The sequence below is a fragment of the Ziziphus jujuba genome, chromosome 2, assembly GCF_031755915.1.
Source record: "Ziziphus jujuba cultivar Dongzao chromosome 2, ASM3175591v1".
Taxonomy (NCBI): Eukaryota; Viridiplantae; Streptophyta; class Magnoliopsida; order Rosales; family Rhamnaceae; genus Ziziphus; species Ziziphus jujuba.
Window position 1 is genome coordinate 13,112,797 of NC_083380.1, and position 27,565 is coordinate 13,140,361.

The following is a 27,565-nucleotide window of genomic DNA, read 5'->3' on the forward strand; positions in this document are numbered from 1 at the left end:
TTTTTATCGACTTTAATAGCCATTTTTACTTTTCTTTTCCTATAAAAAACTGCTATTGGAACTTTAATAAGAAAATAATGAAGTGATTCACGCAAACCATCAAAATTGGACACTTGACACTTAAACGATGGATGTGATTCATGCAAACCATCAATATTGGACACGTAGTCCTTATCATAATCAAACACTTATTCCACACCATAAAAGAAAAACAAAAAGTGAAAACCATTGTTTTATTGGCAACGACTCGGAGTTGAATTTTCTGAGTAACCAAATATATGTATATATATATATATATATATATAAATTGGTTATTATATATATGTTTTTTTTAAAAAGAACATTTTTAACCTTGAACATAATTTAAAATCGATACTTTTAATGAATTTGGTAATGCAATACTAACATAATTAACTCCTATTGGACAATATATGTTCGGATTACATATATTTAGTAGAATAAAAATAAGAAATAAATTGCTACATATATATACATATATACACATTACTATTATTATTTTTATTTATTTTCATAAAACACAAAATATGAAACAAAATTGTAAAAACCATTTTAAATATCAACACCATATAAATATTGAAAATAGATTATGAGAAAATGAGAACAATTATTGTTGCGAAGCCAAACAAAACGCACCACTTTTTCTTGGTGAGAAATCGCCACATTGTCTTACCGAATCTTGTTGCTGATATTAATGGGACCACATCGATTCAGATTTACAATAAAATATATAAAAAATACCACTCCTTCTATCAAAGCTTGAGAAGTCTTGACGATGTCAACTGACTCGGCCCTTCCATTGTACTCTTACCTTCTTATTACCGCCTAAGGAGACCAAATAACAGAATGGAGCCCAATATCACGTGGCGAAATCTTACAGTCCACGTGTTCCTTGAAATCGATTAAAAATAATTAATAAATCAAAAAATAAATTTGATGTCGGTTTCGAAATTATTAAAATGACTAAATAAAAAAGGGAAAATTTGTTGTTTGACAACAATTTTGTGAAATTACTCTTTAATAATTTTTGTTTTTATAAATTATAACATCATCCATCTGTAAAAAAAAACATTAATTAGATGATTTTTAAGAATTACTTTTAAACAATTGAGAATTCTTTCATCAACCGAATGAATTCTACATTTACACATTATTAATGAGTGAGGTTCGCATAATAATATATCTCTTATATCTATAATTTTAAAATGTAAATTTAAATCACTTCTCCTCTCTTTTCCTTTATATTGTCTAAAAAAAATTACATAGATGAAGTAGAAAAAAAAAAAAAAAAACTAAACATCAAAAATAAAAATTAAAACAGTTTCATAAATTTTCTTTTTAAAAAAGTTTTCTAATGCAATTTTTTTTTAAAAAAAATATCAAATTGATGTGATTAAAAAAAAAAAAAAACCTGTGAAGGTGATGATTTACTTGCAAAGCTAATAGACCTGTCAGACAGTGCGATTAAGCAAATATTTAAAGACAAATTTTATTAAAAAAATCATTTTTTGAAAAAGAAAAATTTATTATTAATTAATATTTAATCTTGAAATTTAAATAAAACTATAAATAATTGATTTTGATTAAATTAAATATCTATTAAAAAATATTCATACCACATAAACAATAAAATTTTTTAACCTGTCTACCTTCTAAAAATAGCACACTACATTTCTATTAATATGCTGTAATTTTTTTTTTATTTTTTCTTTAAAAAAAAATAAAGATGAGAAATGATGACAATTTGATAATGATTCTATATTGGAATCTGGCAACTCATACCATATAAAAAATTAAAAAAGTAAAAATTTTTTAATTAAAAAAATAATAGTAATAATATTTAAAAAAAAATGCAGATTTGGATTCATCCTCATATTTACATAAAACTGCCACTGGCTGGGGGCCTCTGACGAGGCCCCAGTTGTCTATAAAATGGAGCCCTACTTCATCGGCATTTTCAGAGCCAAACACAACCAGAAAAGCTTCTCCGTTTTGAGTATGTGAGTGTGTTGGTGTGCTATATATATCTATATGCAGCAGAGAGGTAGATCTTACAACCGAAGATCCAGGAGCTTCTCTAGATCTCGCATTGCCATTGAAGGTTCTTAGAGAATCGTCGTCGTTTTTAACATTTTTCTTTCTTTGTCTCGCTTTCTTTATCCTCTGCAAATTCCAATGGCGGCTCCTATTGCTAAAGGTAGACTACTCTGCATGCTTCTTTTTTTTTAATTTGAATAAGTAATTGTGGAATTTGAATTTGATATTAAAGAAAAATGAAAAAAAATATGTAGGAGGAGAAGAGCGTGAGATACAGAAGAATTATTGGATGGAGCATTCGGTGGATTTGACGGTGGAGGCTATGATGCTCGATTCCAAAGCCTCTGATCTTGATAAAGAAGAGCGGCCTGAGGTTGTGATTTTTGTTTGTTTGTTTATGTTTTATTGATAAGGACCAATAATAAGCTCTCGTTATTTGTCTCTAGCACAAGCTCGGAGTTTAACGATAACTAAGAAAAATATACATAATAATAATAATAATAATAATAATTAATTATGCTCACTTTTAAGTTTGCTAAAGTAAAATATTACAAAAAAGAGTTGAAGCGCAAAAAAATATTGTTTTCTTATTGTTATTATTTATTTGTTAAAGAAAAAGGTTAAGATTATATATGTATATTTATATATATATATATATATTTTATTTGTTGGGTGAGAAAGTGGTTGTTTTGGTTGTAGAAATGATAGTGGGATTGGATTGTGTGTGCTATAGGTACTGTCTCTGCTCCCACCTTATGAAGGTAAATCAGTTATGGAATTGGGAGCAGGAATTGGTCGTTTTACTGGTGAATTAGCCCAGAAAGCTGGTCAGCTTCTTGCTTTGGACTTCATTGACAGTGTCATCAAGAAGGTAAATGTGGCTGACAGTGTTACTTGCTCAAAATTATGTCATTTTTTCTTTCGTTGAAATTAGTTTGTAGGATTTTTAAGAATGATTTACTTAAAATCTTTTCTACTTTACAGAATGAGAGCATTAATGGGCATTACAAGAATGTCAAGTTTATGTGTGCTGATGTCACATCACCTGACCTTAATATATCTGATGAATCCGTCGATCTGATATTCTCAAATTGGCTTCTCATGTATCTATCAGATAAAGAAGTGAGTAATCTTGCAATTGAGAATTTCTCCTTTTCCATTGTCTTTGTGTAAGGAGGAGATTTATCGTTCATTTTGCTTAATGTTGAATTCATACTATATTTTGCATGTACCTGAGGACTTCTAATTTTCACTTGAGCATTATGATTGTCATGTTAGCTACTCTTTTTATCTCTTTATTATGTAGGTGTTGCTTAATGGTTGTTTTGGTGTACAATTATACTGGGTTTTGAAGATTCCTTTCATCATTTTGCATAGTAGCTATATTTGCTTTTATGCAGGCTTTTGGATCATTATTAAATCAGTTTTGTTTTGTTACTGCTCGGTGAAATTTTCTTGCCATGCATTGCAGGTGGAGAATCTGGCAGCAAGGATGCTAAAATGGTTGAAGGTTGGTGGGTTCATTTTTTTCAGAGAATCTTGCTTCCACCAGTCTGGAGATTCAAAGAGAAAATACAATCCAACCCATTACCGGGAGCCTAGATTTTATACCAAGGTTTGCCTCTGATTTAGTTATATGTTAAGCCTGTTCACTGTAGTACTCAATTTTGGATAATATTTCATACTCCTGTAGACCTGCTTGTGGAGGACCGAGATTGATGAGTTGTGATGAACTTTGGATAAGTCGATTATGCAATGAGTAGATTCTGATTTGACTCTTTCGACTGAAACACTGAGATTCATACAGAGGAGTATACATAAAAACTTACATTCAACCAGAGGAGTTTACTTCCTAGAAAAGAAAACTAAAAATCAATTGCTAATAATTCCTCTTAGCTGAAGTTCACTGTTGTTCTTTTAGAATTCCATAACTGGACTATAATGTTACCAGAAAAATTATTTTCAATTTTAACTTATGGTGCTATAATCCTTTCCAACAAAGTGCAAGTTCCGTGTCATTTTTTATTTATTTTATTTTATTTTTCAATTTTTTTTTTTGTTTATGAACTAAAAATTCCTGTCAACTTTTCTTCAGTTTTTATCATGTGATGCCTGCAATTTTTGATATTCAAGCGTTCTTTTTCTTATTTCTATTTACATTCAATACCTAGGTTTTTAAGGAATGCTGTTCACGTGATGAATCTGGAAATTCTTTTGAGCTCTCTCTTGTTGGCTGCAAATGTATTGGAGCTTATGTGCGAAACAAAAAGAACCAAAATCAGGTAATAAGATTGGAAACATTAGATTTGTAGTGGTAGCGCTTTCGTTTAGCTGAATAGACAGACTAACAATATGTTTGCATGATGCAGATTTGCTGGACATGGCAAAAAGTCAGATCACAGGACGACAAAGGGTTCCAGCAGTTTTTAGATAATGTTCAGTATAAGTGTAATGGCATATTACGTTATGAACGTGTGTTTGGATCCGGCTTTGTTAGCACAGGAGGGATTGGTATACTTCTTATCGTTCATTGTCCTTCATTTGTCTGGTGACATCGTATTAACACATGCTTCTGATTATGATTTCTTTGTTGCCTTAAAGTCCCATTGCAAAGGTCTGTCAGCTACCATTTTATCAATAATTGGCATTAATCTGTTTTCCTAATCTTTGAGATTACTTATGCAGAGACAACTAAGGAATTTGTAGCAACGTTGGAACTTAAGCCTGGCCAGAAAGTTCTAGATGTCGGCTGTGGTATTGGAGGAGGTGACTTCTATATGGCTGAGAACTTTGATGTTGAGGTTGTCGGCATTGACCTATCCATAAATATGATTTCAATTGCTATTGAACGTGCCATTGGACTTAAGTGCTCTGTTGAATTTGAAGTTGCTGATTGCACTGCAAAAACATATCCTGAGAACACATTTGATGTAATATATAGCAGGGACACTATATTACACATTCAAGTAAGGCATTTTTCCTTTTTTCCTTTGGAATGTATCCTTGGTAGTGTTTGTATTAGCTGTTTTACATTATTTGTTGACAACCAGCCAAGTTTTAAGACTTCCTGTAGCTAATGTCATGGAATAATTTTGCAATACCTTCTTAGTCTTTGTATATCTATAGGATCTCTCATGTTTTTTAGACATCTCTAGTATTGTGCAAATGCTTGTATGAGCTTGGTAAAACATTACATGCTAAGACATAGACCTTCGTAACAAATGGGTTTTGGTTGATTAATCCAGTTACAGCTTGTTCTTGTTTCTCTTATAGTTATCCACATAAATATTTATTTATATACAACATTTGAACAATTAGGACAAACCAGCACTATTCAGATCCTTCTATAAGTGGTTGAAGCCAGGAGGCAAGGTTCTCATCAGTGACTACTGTAAGAGTGCTGGAACTCCATCATCAGAATTTGCGGAGTATATTAAGCAGAGAGGATATGATCTCCATGATGTAAAAGCATATGGTCAGGTATAAATTCATATGAAGCATTTTATCAATTAAATTTGTTTTCAGATCTTTTGTTTGTTTATTCTGTACAACATTTTCCTTGTGTCTTTGTAATGACTACAGATGCTTAGAGATGCTGGCTTTAATGAAGTCATTGCAGAAGATCGTACAGATCAGGTTTGCACAAAGACATTTTTTTACTCTCATGTTTGTGTTTGTAAATAAACTTCATTGACCGTCCTTGACTAACACCAATTCCTTAATCTTGCACATCAGTTTATACAAGTTTTGCAACGGGAACTGAAAGCGGTCGAGAAAAACAAGGAGGACTTCATTTCTGACTTCTCTGAAGTGCGTTTCACTCTCCGCTATACGCTTTATTTCCTGTTTTTCTCTTAAATATATTTTTGTTTTTCTTAATCCTAATTTGGTTTTTAAACATCTATAGGGAGACTATAATGACATAGTTGGTGGATGGAAGGCTAAGTTAATCAGGACCACATGCGGTGAGCAACGCTGGGGTCTCTTCATTGCCAGGAAAAACTGAAGATTGATTATGTCCCATGCTTTAAGTTAAATCTGTATTATCTATTATGTATTTGGAAACGTCAGACATGGGAGGTTTCTTGTTGCTAGCTGATGTTGTGTTGTCCTAATAGATAGTCCTATCTATGTATGCATTTACTTCTTGATGTTCTTGCTAGTAATAATAATAAGATGGACAACCGTTTGATTGTTGTACTAAAAAATATGCCTATTGAGCTGCTATCTTTGCTTGGTTCTTTGTTAAGAGTGTCTCAAATGGAGTTTTGTTTGAGATCCCATTCATGTTGTCTCAATATGGAGTTGAGATCCTATATATATTGTCTCAAATGGAGTTCTGTACAAGAGGAAAGAAAGAAAAAAGAGATATTTATATTGTTTCAATTGGGAGTTCTAAATAAAAATTGAGGAAAAAAAAGTAAAAAGAAGGAAAGAAAAAAGATTTCCCTCTACTCAATACTTATAGAAAGAAAGAAAAAGCACCAATTACTACATATATGAAAGCTAACTAAAAAGGTGATTATACATATTAAAAGGGAAGTAAACAGTTAAAAAATCAAATTGACCCTGTGTTTCTGTCGGGCCCATTTATGGTTATAAATGTGGTGAATGTTATCAACAATTGAGGATTGCCAGATTACAAATCCCAACAGATTTTTCCAGATCCTGATTCCTGACCCAAAAACATTATTGCATGTGATACCATTTTTATGATGGTATCTGCTTTTGCTATTTTCATGAATGTCTTTATTAGTTTGGTGATAGTACTTGAATAACTTTTGGTAATTAGAGGTTTTGGCCAAAAACGAAATAAACCCCTCCATTTCATCGTGGCCATCAGAAAAATTTTGTCTACGTGAGCAATGATGAAAGGTGTCTCATATATTGCCAAAAAGGTACTCTCTCAAACTCGTTGAACCACACACAGAGTCTCATAGATGCTGTATAATTTGGACCCAGTGGCCAAGAAATTTAAATATTTAACTCATGGCATTAATTCATGAATTTCTTAGTCTTTTGTCAAATCGTAAACATTGTATATATAATCTGCAAAGAACAATTTTCCTCTGCCGACAACAAAAAAATCATTTCTTAGGAACTCCAAAGGATTAAACATACACAATCAAACTGTGGTATAACTATAGACTTACATATTTTCAGCCAAAAAAAAAAAAACACTATAGAATTGCATGTACCTCTATTTTATTTTTTGTGTACCTTCATTTTAATATATTACCCAAAAAGACAAATGCATTGACAATATCTTACGTTTGGGTATTGGGAGGTGTTCTTGGTCCTGCTTGTTGAGAGAGTTCCAAGATCTTCAGCCGTGGATTTTATACTATTTTGTGGAATACGTTTGGGTATTGGGAGCTAGGCATGCTGAGCAAGATGCATTATGATCTTCTTCTGTGACTAGAGCCCAAAGACCAAAAGTGAAAATATTTAACATCGATTACTTTAGGATATCTATAACATCCTTTCCGGATCTGACAACAACTGGGGAAGTAGATAGACCATTTTCTATCATCTGCTTGTGAGGAACCATTAGGAGATCACATTTCTGACTAACCTCTTGAGCCTTTATTGATTTTTTGGTAGGTGAAGAACCAAACATCTGCACGATTAGGCTTCCACCTGCAATAAAATGCAGCTCAGTAAGTTTTGGAAAACTTGCGTTAAGAACTGTGTTTACTTCTTGTAATGGTGACACGACACCAACCAAGATGAAAAGTTGGCATGCAATGAAAAAAAAAGAAAAAAAAAAAGAACAGTTACGTGAAGAGCAAAACTCATAACTCTTCATAGATGATCTTACTGATAATTATCATTTATAAAAGAAAAAAAACTCTCTTAAACATGCCAACTTATTTAACCTCTTAACCAATTTCACAAAAAATACTTTTACATCTTTCATTAGTTGGCAATTCTTTTTGGTATACCATGATTTGCTAAAATACTTTCAAGTTTCAATAACAATTTCTGAACGCCTTCATCAAGTAGTTTCTTTTTTTGCTGAAATTCATTAAGTAGTTTCTTATGTCCATGGTTCAGGCACTTCTTATTCAATAGATATATACATCAAATATTAACATGCACAAACGGAGATTCAGAAGGATATCAGTTTTATTTTGTGTTTTAGAAACTGCAAAGGTTCATAATGAAGTTATGGAGAGAGGAAGATTTACCAAGGACAAAAGTGGCCCCAATCCATCCAAGCGTACCCCACCTTTCACCAAGAAGAAACCAAGCAAATCCAGCACCCCAAACTGGCTCAAGACCATAAATTAAGGCAGTTTTTGTCGCTGAAACATCACGCATGGCTGAAATCTGTAGGCACAGGAAATTTCAATGATGAATTATGGGAAAGCAAATGGTAGTTTGTACACCAAGTTATTTCAACAAGGAAATTAGTTGAGAAAGGGTGCATGTGGTCTACAAAAAACAAATTAAGTAATGCAACTTGCTTGAGAGGACAGCTCAAAAGTTTAGCAGCATGCATCCTCCAGTAAGAATCCAAGATATTAGTTTTCCTAAGCAAAATAGAATTAACTTGAAAATCTTCTAGTACCTCAATCAATGAACAAAACCCAGTTGAAAATAGACCAGTATAAAGTGCAGGCATCCATGGAAATGCAACAATCCAATCCAATAACTCTGTCCAAGTCCATGTTGATAGGTTAAAATTGTTATCACCATCAAAACAGCCTCCAATCAAAAGCCACATCATGGATATCACAGCAACGACACACACCTAGATGAAACCACAGATTTGTTCAACTGCATAAATTAGAGCTAAACTTTCTGAATGTCATATTACAACTATGTTTGAGCATGAAAAAGGCATGAGTTCCTTCCGAATAGAACATACCTCATAACCAAGAAGGGCCAAGAAGTCTTCTTTCTTTGTGCTTCGTGAAATATGTTCAGTTCGAAGCATGTGAATTCCAAAAAATATTGCACTTAAAAAGTTCAAAAGATCACCAAGCTGAAACAAAGAATAGTGCAATCATCCATCAACAAAGAGAGCCACAAAAAGAATTGTACTATCAACTTGCTAATTTCCATTTTGTAATATCAGCTTCTTAACTAATATATTCTGATTCAAAATCCATTGGCATACATTTGGAGGAGATCCACTGCATTCCAGCATGGCAACCCCAAGGGCAGACATAAGAACTCCAAACCAGGTACGGGCAGGTATAACTGCTCCTAACATACCATCAAACAATGGAACTGCAATAACCTGTTCAATAGCACAGTTAGATACAAAACTAATCAAACTTTGAAGAAAACACATAACATTTGCTTATTTCAGGAAAAGAAAAATCATGGAGGATTTTTTTCATCTACATTGGAATATGTTTCTATGATGCTAAATACCAGTTGCATAGCATACAATTTCGGATAATAGCCAGCTAAATGGCTGCATAGGAATATTAGATAACAGTGTGGAGTTTTTCCCTATTATCTTCCCGACAGGGAATCAACTCTAGTCATTCAAGCTAAATGGACAAAGAGAACAATAATCAGATATTTCTAAGATGTAATGCATTTATAAAGATTGCTGAAAAAATTCATGTATCTGCAAAGTTTGTGCTTACTGTAAACAGAGAAATGAACGATGCACGCCCAGCATCAGATGTAAGTAATCCAATTGCCTCAATAACGTAAGCTAAACTGATCCAAAACCCCAATTCTATCCCTGCATTTCGGGTCTTGACATCGTCTCGTGCCTGAAATACAAATGGCAAAAATGGGATAGCCGACATGACAAATCGCACAGCTGAGAAGGCTGCTGGGTCCATATAAGCTTCAACTCCTTTAACAACAGGAATATCACTTGCTGCAGTTTTAAAGTCGAAAAAGTTATCATCTTTAGTCTGATCATAGAATTTTCAATAGACAATATTCATTAACTAACAAAGAAGCATAATTCCTCAACTAGCTCAGTAACACAATTTACAACAGCTTTAATTGAGGAATCACTCTTTTGCACCTTCCCTTAATTGATATGTAAAAATATACCCATAAATTAATTCAAATACTCATCTAAAAATTTCATCAAAACTATAAAGCATATTAGCAAAGATCCATATTAGAAAATTTCTCGGCAGGTCATAATTCAAGTTGGGGGACATCGACACATATCAATTTGTTCAAGGTTAAGATTACCCATTATAGAATTTCTTAGACAGTGAAAATTTATGCCTTGCAAGTAACTCAAACAGCCTCGAAACATTATCTAAGCATCTATGAGTACAGAATCATCATTGCCGCGAAGCTACTAAATATATGTTCATATAAAATCCAACCATAAAAAAAGCAAAATTCTTATAGAAACTGGATCAAAATCTCTTGGAAGTGAATCTCAAGAAAAGAGACATACCATAGACAACGGTAATGACATTGAGCAATATAATACTCCTAAACTTATTGGATGCGAACAAGATCTTCCGCCAAAAGGGTTTCTTTCTTGCAAGTGGTTTCAAACCCATATATGAAAAATTCTGTTTATGAGCTTCGGTTTCTTTTTTCTCAAACGTATTGGAGTCCCTACCATGGTTAATGTCGAAAATCCCATAATGGGTTCTCTCAAATTCATGAGAATTCTTGGTTCTTATTTGTCTAATACTAGCTGATTGAGAAGTAGAACAAGAAGAAGAGGATGGTGAAGGTGAATCTGAAGAAGGGTCTAAGGAAAACGTGATAAAACGTTGTCGTTTGCTCTGTGAGATGGGAACGGTAGAGAAGAAATGGAACATGGAGTGGTTAATATTAAGGTGGGATGAAACTTGGGAAGCAGAGTCATTTGTCAATGTCCTCCATGTGGCTGAAAATTGGCAAGCCATGAATGAAAAGGAACAGAGACTTAAAAGGCTTAGCTAAGCTTCTTTCTGGTTTGGCTGCCTAAATACGCAGCATGTAAGCAAAAAAATTTGAATTTTTGTTTCAGAAGCTAATCAAATTCATATTTATCAATGGCTGAACTGAAAAATTTTCCCTTTTTTTTTTAAGAGGGGAGATTTTGGAATGAATGGAAAATTGGTATAATAAAAAACAGAGCAAAGGTGACAAATATTTGTACAATTCTATCCATAGGGGTTCCGACCAAAACAACACAAAAAACGTGTGGCACATGGGATTTTCATTGTCTTTTCAGACTTGTGTGGAGGTCCAAAGACTCTACCTTCTACACGTTGTGAATGTGAATCACTGTTTAAAGTCTCACAAGTCAAAGCTAGGGGACCCTGTTAAAAATCTTGTATGAATTATTAACCATATATAGTTCAAGTCCTTAGCGCCAATATTATTATTATTATTATTGAAAAACATCATAGTCTAGTTCGAATATAAAAATTCTAAATTCGATAATGAAAATATCTCCAATAGAGAGATACATATCATTTTTCTTTCATACAATTCCCAATATGACATTAATATATATATATATATATAAATATATAATATCATATATATAAATATATATAAAAGCACTTAACCGGAAAGCAAAAAGTTTATTGGTTAATTACTGATCGAATCACACGAAACAGCAAAGAAGAAGAACACCTTCAGTTTTCAACGACATCACCACCATCATCTTCTTCGTATTCAACATCTTCTTCCACAGTAGCATCCTGATATTGCTGATACTCCGCAACAAGATCATTCATATTGCTTTCTGCCTCAGTAAACTCCATCTCATCCATTCCTTCACCAGTATACCAATGCAAGAAAGCTTTCCTCCTAAACATAGCAGTGAATTGCTCACTCACCCTTCTGAACATTTCCTGTATGGATGTCGAATTCCCAACGAAAGTGGAAGCCATTGAAAGCCCTCTTGGAGGAATATCACAAACACTTGATTTCACATTGTTTGGGATCCACTCAACGAAGTAGGATGAGTTTCTGTTCTGCACATTGATCATCTGCTCGTCTACTTCTTTAGTGCTCATTTTGCCTCTGAACATTGCTGAAGCAGTGAGATATCGTCCATGGCGAGGATCGGCAGCACACATCATGTTCTTGGCGTCCCACATTTGCTGTGTGAGTTCAGGGACACTGAGAGAACGGTATTGCTGTGATCCTCTTGATGTCAATGGAGCAAAACCCACCATGAAGAAGTGAAGCCTTGGGAAAGGGATTAAGTTCACGGCAAGTTTTCGAAGATCAGAGTTGAGCTGGCCGGGAAATCTTAAGCAGCAAGTAACTCCACTCATTGTTGCAGAAATGAGATGGTTCAAATCCCCAACTGTAAAACAGAATGATTAAAAAAGAATAATAAATATAAGTAATAACAATTTAGTGTATGCTATTATATGAGAGTTTAATGCTTGTGTGTGTTATTAAATAGAAGCACTAAATTGAAAATCATTTCAAATGGTTGATAAAACGAGGCTAATTTTGTTATATAATATAATCGTTTTTCTTTTTCTGGTATATGTATGTTTGATCTCTTAGATAAATAAATAAACAGAAAATCAAAAACATAAAAGGTCATAAAAAAAAGGGGTTAATTGAAAACCATTTCCCATTGAAATAATTTGCTGAAATATATAAAAGTTTAGCTTTCATTTGGCGGTGTTTGTGTATGTTATTTAGAGAAACACAAAATTGAAAACCGTTTTAAACTGTTTATAAAATGAGACTAGTTTTGTTAACCATCTTTTAAATAGAAAAGAAAAACAGAAAATCAAAAAATATAAATGTTGCCAAATTGGGACGGGGTTAATTTATTTGGTTGTTCTAACTTACAGCTAGGGGTGGTGAGCTTGAGAGTTCTGAAGCAGATATCGTAAAGAGCTTCATTGTCAAGGACCATGCATTCGTCAGCATTCTCAACCAGTTGATGAACAGAGAGTGTTGCATTGTAAGGCTCAACAACTGTATCAGAAACCTTTGGAGATGGAAAAACTGAGAAAGTCATCATCATTCTATCTGGGAATTCTTCTCTAATCTTTGAAATCAGTAGAGTTCCCATTCCCGACCCAGTTCCACCTCCAAGTGAATGACATACTTGAAATCCTGCATTTAATTTATTTGATTAAATAAACTGTATGATCAATTTCATCATTAACGCCAAGTACATATGAATTCCATCATATATATAAATTGCATTACTTTCTTATTCAATTCAGGGCATTTTAACTTGTCCATATTATCTTAAACACAATATTAATTTGGAGATTATGAACTATTTGTCTCATTTTGACTCTAGTACAAAGTTTAAGGATTTTGCTCTTGTTAATTAAGATTATGACCTATATCTCTCTTGTACATGCAATTTGACAAAGTCAAATTGACCTTTACAATCATGAAAACATCAAATCTTTTCATTCACAACTGTAGAGCCAGACTTTCAAAAAACAAACAAACAAAAAAACTTTAGAGCCATCAATTGGAAATTTTCATTAACAGTAAAGTCAAATGTAAAATAGCATCCTATGGTAAAGAAATTAATTCTGCATATCCTAAGGAGTTGCTTTTTAGAAACACTCCTAATTCCAAACTGTTTATTCCTATGATGTAAACAGGCTTTTATACATGTAAATATCATAAGAATAACAAGCACTTGTACTATATATGAATTCTTTTAATCCTATAAAGTTGAAGTTAAGTATAAGATTCAAGAACAAAATAAGTCTATCTATATATTCGATTATGTTGAAGTTATATATAAGATTCAAGAACCAAATAAATCTATCTATATATTCTATTCCATATTTATTATATATCTTTTCTGTTTTGTCATTGAAAATAAAAAAAAAATAAAAAAAAGGAAAAATATGAATGAAAAAATAAATTAGATGTAAAAATTGATGAGTTATGAAAAAATGATGAAACAGAAAAGGAAACAGATAAATAAGAATGAAAAAGTTAATCAAAAATTTAATCTAATAATGTATGCATGCCTATATGTAAGGTTGTTCAAAAAACAGTAAAAAATATATCCAATTCCAATTCCATTCATAAACATTAACATTTTTTGAATTACCCATAATTTAATCAAGCGCAACAAATATATATATGTATATATATGTACATCAATCTAGCACATATGCGTACCTTGCAAGCAATCACAGTTCTCTGCTTCCTTCCTCACAACATCCAAAACCGAATCAATAAGCTCTGCACCTTCAGTGTAATGCCCTTTAGCCCAGTTGTTTCCGGCACCGGACTGCCCGAACACGAAGTTGTCGGGCCGGAAAATCTGACCGTACGGTCCGGTCCGGACGCTGTCCATGGTGCCGGGTTCAAGGTCCATGAGAACCGCTCTCGGCACATACCTTCCATTATTGACTTCATTGAAATACACATTCACTCTTTCCAGCTGAAGATCAGAATTCCCGGTGTACCGGCCGGTGGGATCTATGCCATGCTCATCACAAACCACCTCCCAGAACTTTGATCCAATTTGATTCCCACATTGCCCTCCTTGAATATGAAGAATCTCTCTCATTTTGCCTAGGGGAGAAGTTAGTGTCCGATGGCAAAAATGGAAATGGGCTTTTTTTAATAACTGCCACGGACTTGATAAGCTCTTTCCTCGGAGGGGTGTGAATCGGAGGGAAGAGGGTGGAGGTGGTTATTTATACAGAGGGATGGGAATGATCCAACGGTGATGATTGATCTGTTGGGAAGGTGAAATTACTTTTCTACCCCTTTGTTTGTTGTGGACATGGAGAGTGGAATTGTGGAGGGACGGCCGAGGAGTTGTCGGATTGATGAAGGACAAAAGTGTCAATCTAGTGGTAGTGGTATGTTTGTGTTGGAATAATTGCCATCTGGGGGTTTTTTACTCAGCATCGCCGGCTTAGCAGGGATGGCTGATTATGATATTGTCGTGATCTGGTGTTGCGTAATTGGAAATGCACCGAATTTTGTAGATTATACCATAAATGCCATTGCAAATATAATAATAATAAATAAATAAATAAATAGAAGTTTAAAAAAGAAGAAAAAAAATTAAATTATGATGTTGTTATTATTATTTTTTTGCTAAAATAAAAAAAATCTCTGATAGTGTTATAAGTATCAAATCGTAGCCCTGCACTACACGGTATGAGATTATCCGAAACAATAACAAAGCTTATTAAGATTCAATGAGACCATTCGAAGCAATTATGGGACTTGTCAAAACTCGATGAGATCATCCAAAATAATAATAAAATTTGTCAAGATTCGAATCTTAACTTTTAAAATCACAGGCGTGAAGGCTGAGCCTTCTTACCGTTAAATTATCATCTTGCTTGGTAATATTGTTATTATTATTATTATTATTATTATTATTGATTTAAACATTGATATACATTAATACGATGATAATTGATTGTGTTACACTAAAAAGCTTCAATGACAATGAATTTTGTTGTCTTAGTCTTAAACTTAAACTAGGGAATGACAATTACCAAAAAACAAATAATTATGGAGTTACAAAAATTATCCCAATTTAATATATATAATTATAAATGAAAATATTTTACTGGATGATGTCAAATATGTATGATACCTGACAAATTTTTAATTTAAAATATTCCAACCATGAATTAAAAAACAATCGGACAACGTATCATGTTTTACATGGTCCAATAAATTATTTCTGTATTTGTAAAGATATATATATACATACAAAAAATTTATGTTGGGCTCGCTATCAAATTCCCATTATACATAATTTTTGAAATATATTACCCTAATTACGTACATATAATCAAGTGTGTGAGGTGCCACACCCAGTCAAAAAGGAATCTGTCATATATCCTTCTTAGCAGTTTGAAAGGGTCATGGGGAGGCAAATTGGTGTTAGTGTTGTCTTATATTATATATATATATATATATATATATGTATATATATATATACACATGGGGCTTCTGTATTGTGCTGCAAAGCATTTCTCTTTATATGTGGAATATCTTTCTCTCCTGTCCTAATCGCAGCCGGTTCCCGGCCATCGTTAGTTCAAACTAGCCCAATGCTTTTAACAACTAATATATCATAAAAAGAAAGAAAGCCAAAAGAGAAGGTCAATTTAGTCTTTGGATGCAACACTTCTTAAGAAATTGAAATATATGATAAAACACTTCTATCCTCATGTATAGATAAACATTTTATAAATTTTACAATATTTATTTGGCTCACTACCATGGATATTGTATCACTATTGTTACTATATGCATATCACCGATCATTACCAAAAACAATAATAATAATAATAATAATGTACATCACCAATAATGAGCTTACATGTAAGTTTTTTTGTTACATTGGGTCCAACGCTCAAATAGTTCAACATACTCATAAAATTATTTTTAAAAGCAAAGTCAAACTCACTCTTTATTTATATTTTATATTATTTTTATTTAACGTTGCACAAATTCCAAAACCATTTTCAGAACAATTGACAATATATATATATACACACTCTTATTTAATGATGTAGAATGAAAATGTTTATTGGAAAAGACAAAATAAAGGATGTAGAAAAATATTGTTAGAGAACCTTATACAATTTTCCCTTGTAATAGTTAAATTGATAATTATGATTAGCGATAATTGATAATTATGATTAGTGATAATTTTTAGATGTTAAATTCAAGATTTGATGATGGAATCTCCTCCCTAACTAATTAAAAAAAAGAAAAATGAAAGACATATTCTTTTAAATAAAGAGTGATCTAGAAACGCTCTAGGGATTACTAGAAACGCTCTAGGGACTATTAATAACTGAAATAAAAAAAAAAGTAAAAGAAAATAAAATTGTCAGGAAATTAATTTGTCATAAATTATGTTTCTGAATCTATGCAATGCTTAGGCCAGCTTAAAAGTTTGGGCTAGCTAGCAGTCATAGGTTTGGTTTTTTTTTTTTTTTTTTTTTTTTTTTTTAATTTTTTAATTTTTAATTTTTTTAAATTTTATATATATAAAATATATAGACTTGGGATTTTTTTTTTTTTTTGGGGTAATAGTGCATTAAGCACAAAAAGACAGCCAAAAAAAGGCTTACATGACATGGAAAGATCCCATAATGCCCTTAACAGCAATATCTAAAAACAGAGAGGGCGTAGAACCCATATTATGCAAATCAAAAAAGAAACGTGAACCATCCCTAAGGGCTTGGGATTTTGTTGTTCACCTTTTTGATAGCTTAGTAGTATGTGCATGAAAAACTACTTCTGCATGGTTGGTTTATATGAAACGGCTAAGCATGAATGATATAAAGAAGAATTAATCTATATATGCATTGCCTTTTTCCTTTTTTTTTTTTGCTAGTTCCTATTCAAGAAATCAAGGCATCGATTATGTTGGGCTTTAATTTCTTTTGTGGGCTTCTTGGGCCCAGCTGTTGACAGGTATAATGGTGCATGGGCATTTAAGGTGATTATTGGAATATTGCTGGGAAAAACAATAAAATTAAGCTACCTTTTTTTTTTTTTTTTTTTTTAAAAAAAAAATATAAAAATGGATTGCGATCATTGAGAATTGTTGAAGCACTGTATGAGAAAACAATGTTGAGTTAGCATCTCAATTCAAATCAAGTAGCAACTTTCACATTGGATAGGACAAGTAAAAATTATCAAATAGTTTAGGAGAAACACATGTATGTGCAGTAAAGTACATGATAAATGAGTCTGATTGGCAATCTCAGTTTATGCAAAATTAGATATATTATTGATTTTCCACGTTAGTTAGCATTTAATGTTAAAATATGAGTAAGAACATGTTGAAATTCATCACATGCTTTTTTCTTTTTTTTTTAAATTTTTATCACAAGTTTTTTAAAACCAAAAAAAAAAAAAAAAATTGCTTGGAAAGTGAAAGTCCAAATATATATACAAAGGGAAAGAGACAGAGAGAGAGAGAGGGAGAGCGTATATTATAATATTACCTTGGATCATTAATTTCATTAATACATATCTGAACAGTAAAACTAGGCTACGCAAATGTAGATATGGTCAAGTCATTTTTTGAGGTACTGTTAGAAATTTTATTCATAAAAAAAAGGTGCTATTAGAAATTTTGTTGTGGGGCCTAAATTGTTATCTCCCAAAGAAATAAAAAAGGCATTTTCGGACTATATATTTGGGGATTTGGATTATGTATATTATATTTTTATACATAGAGAGAGAGAGAGAGAGAGAGAGAGAGAGAGAGAGAGAGAGAGAGAGAGAGAGAGAGAGAGAGAGAGAGAGAGAGAGAGAGAAGATATATATTATATACTAAATAGATATATAGGAGGCATGAGATTAGAGAGAGAAGTAGGCCCTCTATCCAACAAAAAACTAGAAATAATTAAACAATTATGGCATTCAAATTCTAGACGGGACAGAGGTACAGGCACTCGAGAATTGAGTCATTCCATCATAATGACCATGGGACTATATCTTGAATCCATCCATCTCAGCTCAGCCTCAGGACATGGACTCAGATATTTGGGACCTTACATATTTATTTCTTCAATTTATTTACTATTACTATTCAATAGTGACAGATATATACACAGATCAGACACAGAGAGAGAGAGAGGAACAAGATTCCAAATAAGACACAGTAATTTTGAAATCACGTAGACCTGCAATATATCATCCTTGTGTATGTATATATAGGGACAAACATGATACATATATAATATATATATATATATATTTTAGTAACTAATCATGATACACACACACATATATATATACAACCAAGAAAATTCATCATATATGCGTAATATGTGATTGGAGAATGAGAAGTTGGCGGGATTGGATCCAAATCTGTGATGGATATGCAAAGTGTCGAAAAGTGCATGGTGAGGAACAAAAGATCCATACAACACATACATAGTTATAATTTGTTGGGAGAATGGTTCCAATATAAAATGTAAAATTACTGTCATGTTAAAGTGCTGAGAGTTATAATATGATTTAAAATAAAATTTAATTGGAAAAACTAACAACCTTTAATATTTATTATATTAATAAAATTTTCATATAAAATGGTAATTATGCTTCCAATAGATTAAAATTCTATGTGTAATTTATATAGCACCGAATTACATATAAATTAGAATAATATATTTTATGAATTATATGTAATCGGTCTCTTTTGTAATTTAGAGGGGGAGAGAGAAAGAGAGAGAGAGAGAGAGAGAGTAAAAGAGGGTGTTGAAATGCAATGCAAAAAAGATGAAAATAAAAATAATGAAAAGGGTAAATGAATGGTAGGAAAAATGGTGCATGGAGATAGAGAAGAGAAGAAGGGAAGGGAAAGGGTGGTATATGGGACAAGGAAAAAGGTAAGGAAGAGCAGAGAAGAGAGGGGCAGTTCGGATTTAGAATAAGTGTGAAAGGCACGGGACATGAAGAGAACAATAAATAGGAGAGAGAGAGTGTGAACTAAAGAAAGAGAGGTGATGAGGCTTATGATAACCCTCATGATCGTCACGTCGTTTTTCATTTCCTTCTCCCAATAACCCTCCCTCCTCTTCCCTCCCAGAATTCCACGCTTCCTCTTCCTTGCTTTTCTATTTTCTTTTTTCTTTTTTTAACATATATATGATATAATATTATATATATGTATCTATAAAGTATGTCCTAGCTAGTCAACTTCATATTCTTTCTCTCTCACTCTTGTTCCATATTAAACCAACACACACCCATTCTTCTTCAACTCTTTCACACTCTTACCCCTTTCTCTCTTTTCTTGATTGATCAATCCCCATCTCTGTTTGTCTCTCTGAAACTCATCAAACATATACACTACCTTTCGCCCCCTCAAGTAAAGGCCCCCCCCCCCCCGCCCCCAATTCCCATTGCTTGTCTTCCTTAATACCATCTTATATTATTTTCTAGATATAAAAAAACCTTTACTCTTAGATTAACTACTTTGAAAACCTACAGGGACATCCATCTTTCCAAACGCAACAAAAATCCCATCATAGCAAATACACAATTCCCTCAAAAGGGTAAAGAGAAAAGAACAAAGTGAAATCTATATAGATACCCATCTTGGTTGACCTTGGAGGGAAAAAAAGAAAAAAAAAGAAACAGAAGAAAACCCTAACTAGTTTGTTTTGTTTTTCTCTGCATATTAAAAGATGTGGATGATGGGTTATAACGAGGGTGGTGATTTCAACATGCCCGATTCATTCAATGGAAGGAAGCTTAGGCCTCTCATTCCAAGACCCGTTTGTTCTTCTACTACAAACACCACTACAGCTTCAAACCCTGCTCCTCCTTGTTTAAGCCGCATTCATGGATCCGACTTCTTCGCACAATATCACCATCTGGGTATGCATTATATTTCCCTTTCTCTCCGTGTTTTCATTTTTCTCTTTTTTGTTTCGATGAAAATGGTTTTTAATTTGGCGATTTTTCTTTGGTAAAACAGCGTCTATGGCGGAGCAAAACAAGAGAGAGTTCAACACACCGCAGATTGTGGTGAGCTCGAGGTGGAATCCGACGCCGGAGCAGTTGAGAGCTCTCGAAGAATTGTACCGACGAGGTACTCGAACTCCATCGGCGGAGCAAATCCAGCACATCACCGCTCAGCTTCGTAGATATGGAAAAATCGAAGGGAAAAACGTTTTCTATTGGTTTCAAAACCACAAAGCAAGAGAAAGGCAGAAACGACGTCGTCAAATGGAATCGACGACCGCACCACAACCATCGGATGAGCTCGAAATGTCAGATAAAAAAGAATTGGGTAAAATACAAAAAATAAAATAAAATAAAATAACCCACATCACATAATTTTTGTATGGCTTTCGTTTTTCCATTTTGTTTTGTTTTGTTCTTTGATTTTTGCAATATTGCTTTTTTGGTTAGACGTATTCCAATTGTTAGTAAGAAAAAAGTTGAATCGTTTTTGTACTTATTGTCAACAGGCGCAAGTAGGACTGTGTTTGAAGTTGAACAAACCAAGAACTGGGCACCCTCTACAAACTGCAGTATTCTTACAGAGGTCTCTCTATTTTTCTCTCCATCTTCTTTACATTTGTCTTTGTCTTTCTCATATACTAAATGGTAAATACTCTACCTTTTCCAACTTATTCAAATCTATAACTTTTTATTCTATTATATTTTTCTTAAAAAAAAGTCTACTAATAAAACAATTATTATAGGATAATTATGAAATTGTTTATTTTTTATTTTTTATATATATATATATATTTTAGATTTTAAAAGTTTTTTTGTAAGGTATATATTTGGAAGATTTGATTTATATGTAGGGAGAAGCTAACAGCAAAAGCTTTGTTTGTTGGGAAATGAAAAGGGTCTAAAAGCTGCACTCCTTCCTTTCTGTCGGGGCTGCTGTTATGAAACTTAGCTGGGAGGGATTTTGGGTTTTGTGCTTATTCATGTCATTTAGGCCAAAATAATATATATGTATATATAATAAAAACCAAATTGATTCAGCCACCCAAAAATCATATTTTCTAGAAATGAACAACCATTTCGTTTGGGAGTGCCCAAAATAAAATTTTTGGTCTTGGGATTTCATTTTTTATTATTTTTATTTTGCATGCTTTTGAAAAATTTTCAAAAAAGAGGAAAAATATTTTTCAGGAATCTGTTTCAATACAAAGGACAGCAAAAGCAACAGTGGCAGAATGTAGGACAGATGGATGGATCCAATTCGGAGAAGGAGAATTGCAGCAAAGAAAGAACTTTGTGCAAAGGAATGCCACATGGCAGATGATGCAGTTGTCTTGTCCTCCTCTTTCTTCTTCTTGTCACAACCACCTCATAAACACTCATACTACTACTACTTCTACTACTACTAATGGTGCTATTGCTACTACTCCTCCAACCTTAACAACATTAAGAACAGCGGACCAGAAGCTCATTAAGACAACAGACCAAGATCTGAGCATCTTTATAGCACCACCTTATAGACAAAATGGTCGACTTTATCATGACCAAGTAAACAGTCATGTTGCTGGTGATCGTGAACAAGATTGCTGTGGAGAATCTCAAACCCTTCAACTTTTTCCACTTCGTAGCGGGAATGGTAATGAAATTCTTGGAGAAAAAGAGACGGAGATATCGGTTTCAGCCATGAATGGTAGCTTTAGTACTAGTACACCTTTTCAGTTCTTTGAGTTCCTTCCATTGAAGAACTAAAATTAACCTTGACTCTCTACCATGTAGCTATGCTATATTGGGAGGGGAAAAGTCTAGATTTTATAATTTTGTTGGAAAACGAGAATGTTTTAATTATTATAATTTTTTATTTTATTTGTTGTTGATGTTTACATTTCATAGATGAGGTGTAATGGTATATGGGTCTGTGAAGGAAAGGGTTGCCTGAAAATGCATTTGGACCATGTTGGTTGAATATCAATATGAAACACTAACGTTAACTTTGAGCATAATTATAGATATTGTTAATGGTGACAGATATAGGCCTTGTTTAAGTAACTAGGAGAGAGAGAGAGAGAGAGAGAGAGAGAGAGAGTTAGGGTCCTCGAAGGAAGGGAATAGGAGTATATAAGAGGGATTTTGAAAATGGAATTAAATGTAAGAGTTTGATGTTGATATGAGGAATCTGAAATATTGGGGATTAGATGTGAAAGACTGATGTTGAAGTGACTTAGAATTTAGGTTTGACAGTAGTTTTGTTCTTTTCTTACACATTTAGCATATATATGATGATATGTATATATATCTGTGTTACAGTCCATTCAATTAATTCTCGGAAAACAAAATTTTATACTATATTTATGTATATGACAATTATGTATAGAGGGAAATAAAAATAAAAAAAATATATAACTACTACACATAAATGGACATTGAAAATTAATTACAAACCATTCTAAAAACTTACCAACAGCTTACTTACATACTCTCTAACAGAGAAGAGATATTCATGAAGAAAATATGAAAAAAAAATAAGTGCGTGCATTAAATAACACATGTGACGATATATGCTTCTTCCTTTTGATGAATTGACATATTAATTGTTCATTAATGTTAAGTTAAAAAAAAATTGAAATATAATGAAATAGCATTTTGAGCTGAAATTAATTACTTACTTTTGCCCATAATATAACTCTAATTTATACGGACAAATATACTAAAATTAATCAAATATATGATGCATTTTTTCACATCTTAAGGACATTTGGGAAATGGCTAAATGATAGCTGGGCATTCCAAATTAAATGGGTCACAACATGTATCTATAACTATTTATAAATATATATATATATATATATATAAAAAATAAGAAACAAAAGATGTACCTTTTTGATTTTAATCTATTGCTCTATATATATGGATCTCCGAATTAATTGAGACACAGAAAAAAAGTATATATACAGTTTAAAATATTGATATTTTGGGATATAAACAAATGCAAGAATGAGAAAGGGAATCAGACATATTTGACGGGTGATGATGAGGATCGTATTGTCTGTGATGTAAGTTTTGTTTGTTATATATCTCCATAGTAAACACAAAGCAAGAAAAAAGAGAAGGGTGGGGGGGGGGGGGGGGGGGGGGGGAAGAGAGAGAGAGAGAGAGAGAAAGCCGACTTAGATTTAAGAGTTTGCAGTAAATGCTTTACACTGAGAAGGGTGTTTAGTACTTATATTATTATATTTGCAATGTGTAATTTATAAATTTATAATAATATTTATATATAAATATATATAGGAAAAAAGAAAGATCACGGTCGGTTCCTCGGCAATACGCATGGATCCTCTTTTCCTTTCTTCCTTTTTTCTGTGTAATTCGTACGTACTCTCTCTTCAGCTTCTGCAAACTCATGAGAGAGAGACACAGACGAGAAAGAAAAAAAGAAATAAAGAGAAGACCATGAACAAGGAGGTCACCTGTCTTCTCTCTTGATTTCATGCATGAGAATTCATACCCTCTTCTCTCTTATTTATATATTTATATATATATATATATATACACCTTGGAATGAGGACTACTCTTAAAAGGGTTTTGGTCAAAGCGCATAAAAGTGAGTCAAATTTATATACTAACATTTATATAAATATATTATATATAATATTATATCATAGATTCTCTAGGAAATAATATTGTACGGAAAGAACAAGAATGTTATTATCCACCCCAGCTAGCTTTTTCTTTTTATTATGAGGTGGGGAAAAAGATCAGATTAATTATTGCATTATTGTTATTAATCTTCCTTATACTTAATTAGTGCATGTGTCATGTGTGTGTTGAAATTAATTTGAAAAGCTGCATGCATTTGACTTTTGAGCCCAATAAAAGTTGCTTAAAGTAGCTATTGTTAGTTTAATTTTTTGGTTTTTGACTAAAAGCACATTCAGACAAAAATTTGTATGCTTTTCACTGAAAGTAACAAATATTGTTTTAAATTTAAACTGTGTTTGAAAAAATTTGAATATCATTTGGAAAAATACATATGAAAAAAATAAAATCCTTAATACATTTTTCATATGATTGTGTATATTTCTTGAGGGAAATATATTATACACACACAAAAGGCATTGCGTGTGTGTGTGTGTGTGTGTGTGTGTGTGTGTGTGTGTGTGACTAGCTAGTAAGTAGTGTGAATATAAGCAGGAGTTTTCTTTTTCAGTATATTTTGACGTTTTGTATCGAAGACAAATCGATAGAACCCAGCTGAGAAATCAACCTGCTGGCCATAGTTAATTGGACAATTAAAAACAAAAAAAAAGAAAAATTATTACCAAATGGTACAAAGTACATGCAAAACCTGAATCCAGAGCAAGGCTGTGTCAGTATCACATTCTAGTGAAATTTTTAGTTTTTTCCTACTCAATTTGTGTTGTCTTCAATTCCTTTCTCAATTATTTGATCCATCGTTTTTATATGTATATATGCATAAGCATGTATATATATATATGTGTGTGTGTGTGTGTGTGTCTGAAATGTATGCATCTCGTAGAAAAGGGTGGAGGAAATTCTTTATATCTTTCTGCCTCATGAGTAGTTGTCCTATATATACTCGTATTGTCTTTTGTATGACATTATTTTGCTGCAGGCAAAAGCTTTTGGCTATAGCTATGTCGTCCCAAATGGTCCCCTTTTATTTCCAGTTGTATTCAAGCTATTTGGGGCTGGCTCTAGCTAGCTATATAGTTTGTATGGCAAAAATTAATTGCACTATTCAAAACCCTAGGGCTGTAAATCCTGCTTATAATTTCATAACCTTTTATATATATATAGCTACATATGAAAATTATTCTGTATAGACAAAATCCTGAACCAAAGTTAAATTAAATTCCCATTAGTCTTAATAGGTGCCTATTTGTGCTAATAAAATATTAGACTTGCATCACCGTTAATATTTGTCTGTATTATTCGTGGTAGCATTAATAAGTTTGTTCCTGAACTTTAACTTTAGTTTAAGAATCCAATTAGCGCTTGTATTGATGTGCTTAGAGTTGTTGCATTCCTAAATAATCTTTTATTTTAAAACATTAATGAAGTGTAACTCTAATACTACTTGCCATGTTGGTAATGCTGCCTATTATATAAACTGGGAAATTGTTTCCAGAATCATGTACATGTAAATATTCAAAAACCCATCAAGAAAATGCATGCATGGTCTTAAATAGATACATAATATTATAAATATATATATATATATATAGATATAGATGTAGAATATAATATATGGAGAGTTATAGTAACGAAGAAAATAAAAGAATGGAATTGAGAGGAGGAATATGGAAGAGAGTGGGTTGGCAAGAAAGAGGAGAGAGAGCAGGAGGAGCAGGGAATTGACAATACCTAGAGTTGTTAGACATATATTTTATGAAGAGTCAGGGAAGACCACAAGTTTACCTTATTTAGTTAAACTCCTCATGTGATTCTCTCTCTCACTTTATCACCATAAATTCTCTCCTCATGTGTTATACCTCTTTCTTCCACTTCCACATAGATCTTTAGGAAGACCACGATCAATATTTTCAAATTTTTTTTTTTTTTAATTCTGTAATTCACATTTTATATCTTCATAAAAATTACCTTTTTTACTGGGGTGAATTGAATATATATACATATGTTTTGAATATATATTTGTACACATATTTTTTTACATCTAATCATCTTCATAAAAACCTCAAATATTCTTGAGCAAACCAAACAAAGTAAGATGCTTTATTAGACCATATTCTGTGTAACATTTGCCTTCTTATAAAAATGTGGAGTTAAATTTTTAAGTTAGATAAAAATTAATTTAAAAGTTCATCAATTTTTGTTTTTTCAAATTTAGAGCTGATGATGGAATAATGAAGAACGAATATTCTAGTTGCCACACCAACACCAAGGTAAACAAAGCAAGTCTGAGTTTCTTACCCTTCAAAAAAAAAACAAAAGTGTAGTCTGAGTTTCTTAATCAGAAAAGCGAATTCCAAGCTGGGAACATTTGGACTGCATGCAAGCCTAACTTGTAAGATTGGATCAAATAGGAGGCTCAGTCCAAACCCAAGCCCACCTTTCAGATCAAAATCCAAAAATGGCCTATTAATGATAATGTTAATCACGTACTACAAATTATAAGTTTTATAACATGGGTGATAAGTAATGTATAAATCACCAAATCCTTTTAAAATTATTTAAAACAATAAATATTTACATTTTCGATAAATATATATATATATATATAATTATTTATTTAAAAAGAAATTATTTTATTAATTTATTTTATTTTTAGCCGCGATTTATTCTTCAAACCTTGGGACTGCGGGAGAGGTGGATGAAATAGTCTATGGAGCTAGGTGGCATATACAGATTATAATATTTAATTTAAATAAATATTATATCCTTGTGAATGAAAGAAATATATAAGATTGTGAAAAGGTCAATGCTCAAAGCTGATTTGTAATCTGGCTAAGATTCTTTAGAAAACATGTTTTTCCCAATTATAAGATTTGTTGTCTTTTGTTGTTTTTTTAGGTAAACATAAGATTTGTTTGTCTATTTCAACAAATATATATATATATATATATATATATATATATATATATATGTATTAGTTTGCCTATATTTATCCAATAATAATAATAATAGAGCAAATACTTATTATTCTTTTTCAAAAAAAATATTATTTATCAAAACAGTGGGACTTACATGACACGTGACAATTTAATTACCTCTTTAACTTCTATTAAGTTTTACTCCATATATAATCTCCGCTTTCATAGTGAAAAATTAAAAATCTTCACTCTCAAATTTCATATTACTTCCATCGCTCTCCCATCTAGATGGCATGGAATGATTAATCATTTTTTTTGGGTACAATTTTAATCATTTAATCTTTGTATATATAGATGGCATAATATGATTAATCCAAATATAGATTTTTTTCATCCTATAAAAAAAATTAAAGATTTAAATCCTTCCATAAACTTAATTATCGGTTGTAAATGGATGATGCGTACTTATACTAGCTCATAAAACATCACTAATTGATGGTTTGGTGGCATTATGAACAATATATATCTTATCACAAAATTGTAAGTAAAATTGAAACGGCAAAAAAAGACAAAAAGAA

General features: G+C 32.2%; 4 protein-coding genes across 5 annotated transcripts; 2 read left to right on the forward strand and 2 right to left on the reverse strand.

Annotated features, from left to right (window-relative positions):
* The first annotated feature begins 1,966 nt into the window (after window positions 1–1,966).
* LOC107418540 (phosphoethanolamine N-methyltransferase 2) lies at window positions 1,967–6,206 on the forward strand. Its single transcript, XM_048473397.2, has 12 exons — window positions 1,967–2,215; window positions 2,310–2,428; window positions 2,789–2,926; window positions 3,040–3,177; window positions 3,527–3,670; window positions 4,227–4,337; window positions 4,425–4,566; window positions 4,741–5,021; window positions 5,374–5,535; window positions 5,638–5,691; window positions 5,791–5,865; window positions 5,963–6,206. Exons 1-12 carry the CDS (start codon window positions 2,194–2,196, stop codon window positions 6,059–6,061), a joined length of 1,485 nt encoding a protein of 494 aa, XP_048329354.2. The 5' UTR covers window positions 1,967–2,193; the 3' UTR covers window positions 6,062–6,206.
* Window positions 6,207–7,050: 844 nt separating this feature from the next.
* On the reverse strand, window positions 7,051–11,120 carry LOC107418556 (uncharacterized). 2 transcript variants are annotated; one of them, XM_048473398.2, is made up of 7 exons: window positions 10,448–11,120; window positions 9,663–9,904; window positions 9,149–9,304; window positions 8,930–9,046; window positions 8,630–8,812; window positions 8,247–8,388; window positions 7,051–7,695 (listed from the first exon to the last, which is right to left on the reverse strand). In XM_048473398.2, exons 1-7 carry the CDS (start codon window positions 10,908–10,910, stop codon window positions 7,514–7,516), a joined length of 1,485 nt encoding a protein of 494 aa, XP_048329355.2. In that variant the 5' UTR covers window positions 10,911–11,120; the 3' UTR covers window positions 7,051–7,513. The 2 variants fall into 2 exon arrangements, with proteins under 2 accessions (XP_048329355.2, XP_015882744.3); XM_016027258.4 differs by having other exon boundaries at window positions 9,182–9,304; window positions 10,448–11,117.
* Window positions 11,121–11,399: 279 nt separating this feature from the next.
* Window positions 11,400–14,797, reverse strand: LOC107418539 (tubulin beta chain). Its single transcript, XM_048473399.2, has 3 exons — window positions 14,125–14,797; window positions 12,814–13,083; window positions 11,400–12,310 (listed from the first exon to the last, which is right to left on the reverse strand). Exons 1-3 carry the CDS (start codon window positions 14,516–14,518, stop codon window positions 11,631–11,633), a joined length of 1,344 nt encoding a protein of 447 aa, XP_048329356.1. The 5' UTR covers window positions 14,519–14,797; the 3' UTR covers window positions 11,400–11,630.
* A 4,592-nt stretch (window positions 14,798–19,389) lies between these two features.
* On the forward strand, window positions 19,390–22,346 carry LOC112491581 (WUSCHEL-related homeobox 1). Its single transcript, XM_048473097.2, has 4 exons — window positions 19,390–20,331; window positions 20,432–20,746; window positions 20,928–21,004; window positions 21,610–22,346. Exons 1-4 carry the CDS (start codon window positions 20,139–20,141, stop codon window positions 22,165–22,167), a joined length of 1,143 nt encoding a protein of 380 aa, XP_048329054.1. The 5' UTR covers window positions 19,390–20,138; the 3' UTR covers window positions 22,168–22,346.
* Window positions 22,347–27,565: the final 5,219 nt, after the last annotated feature.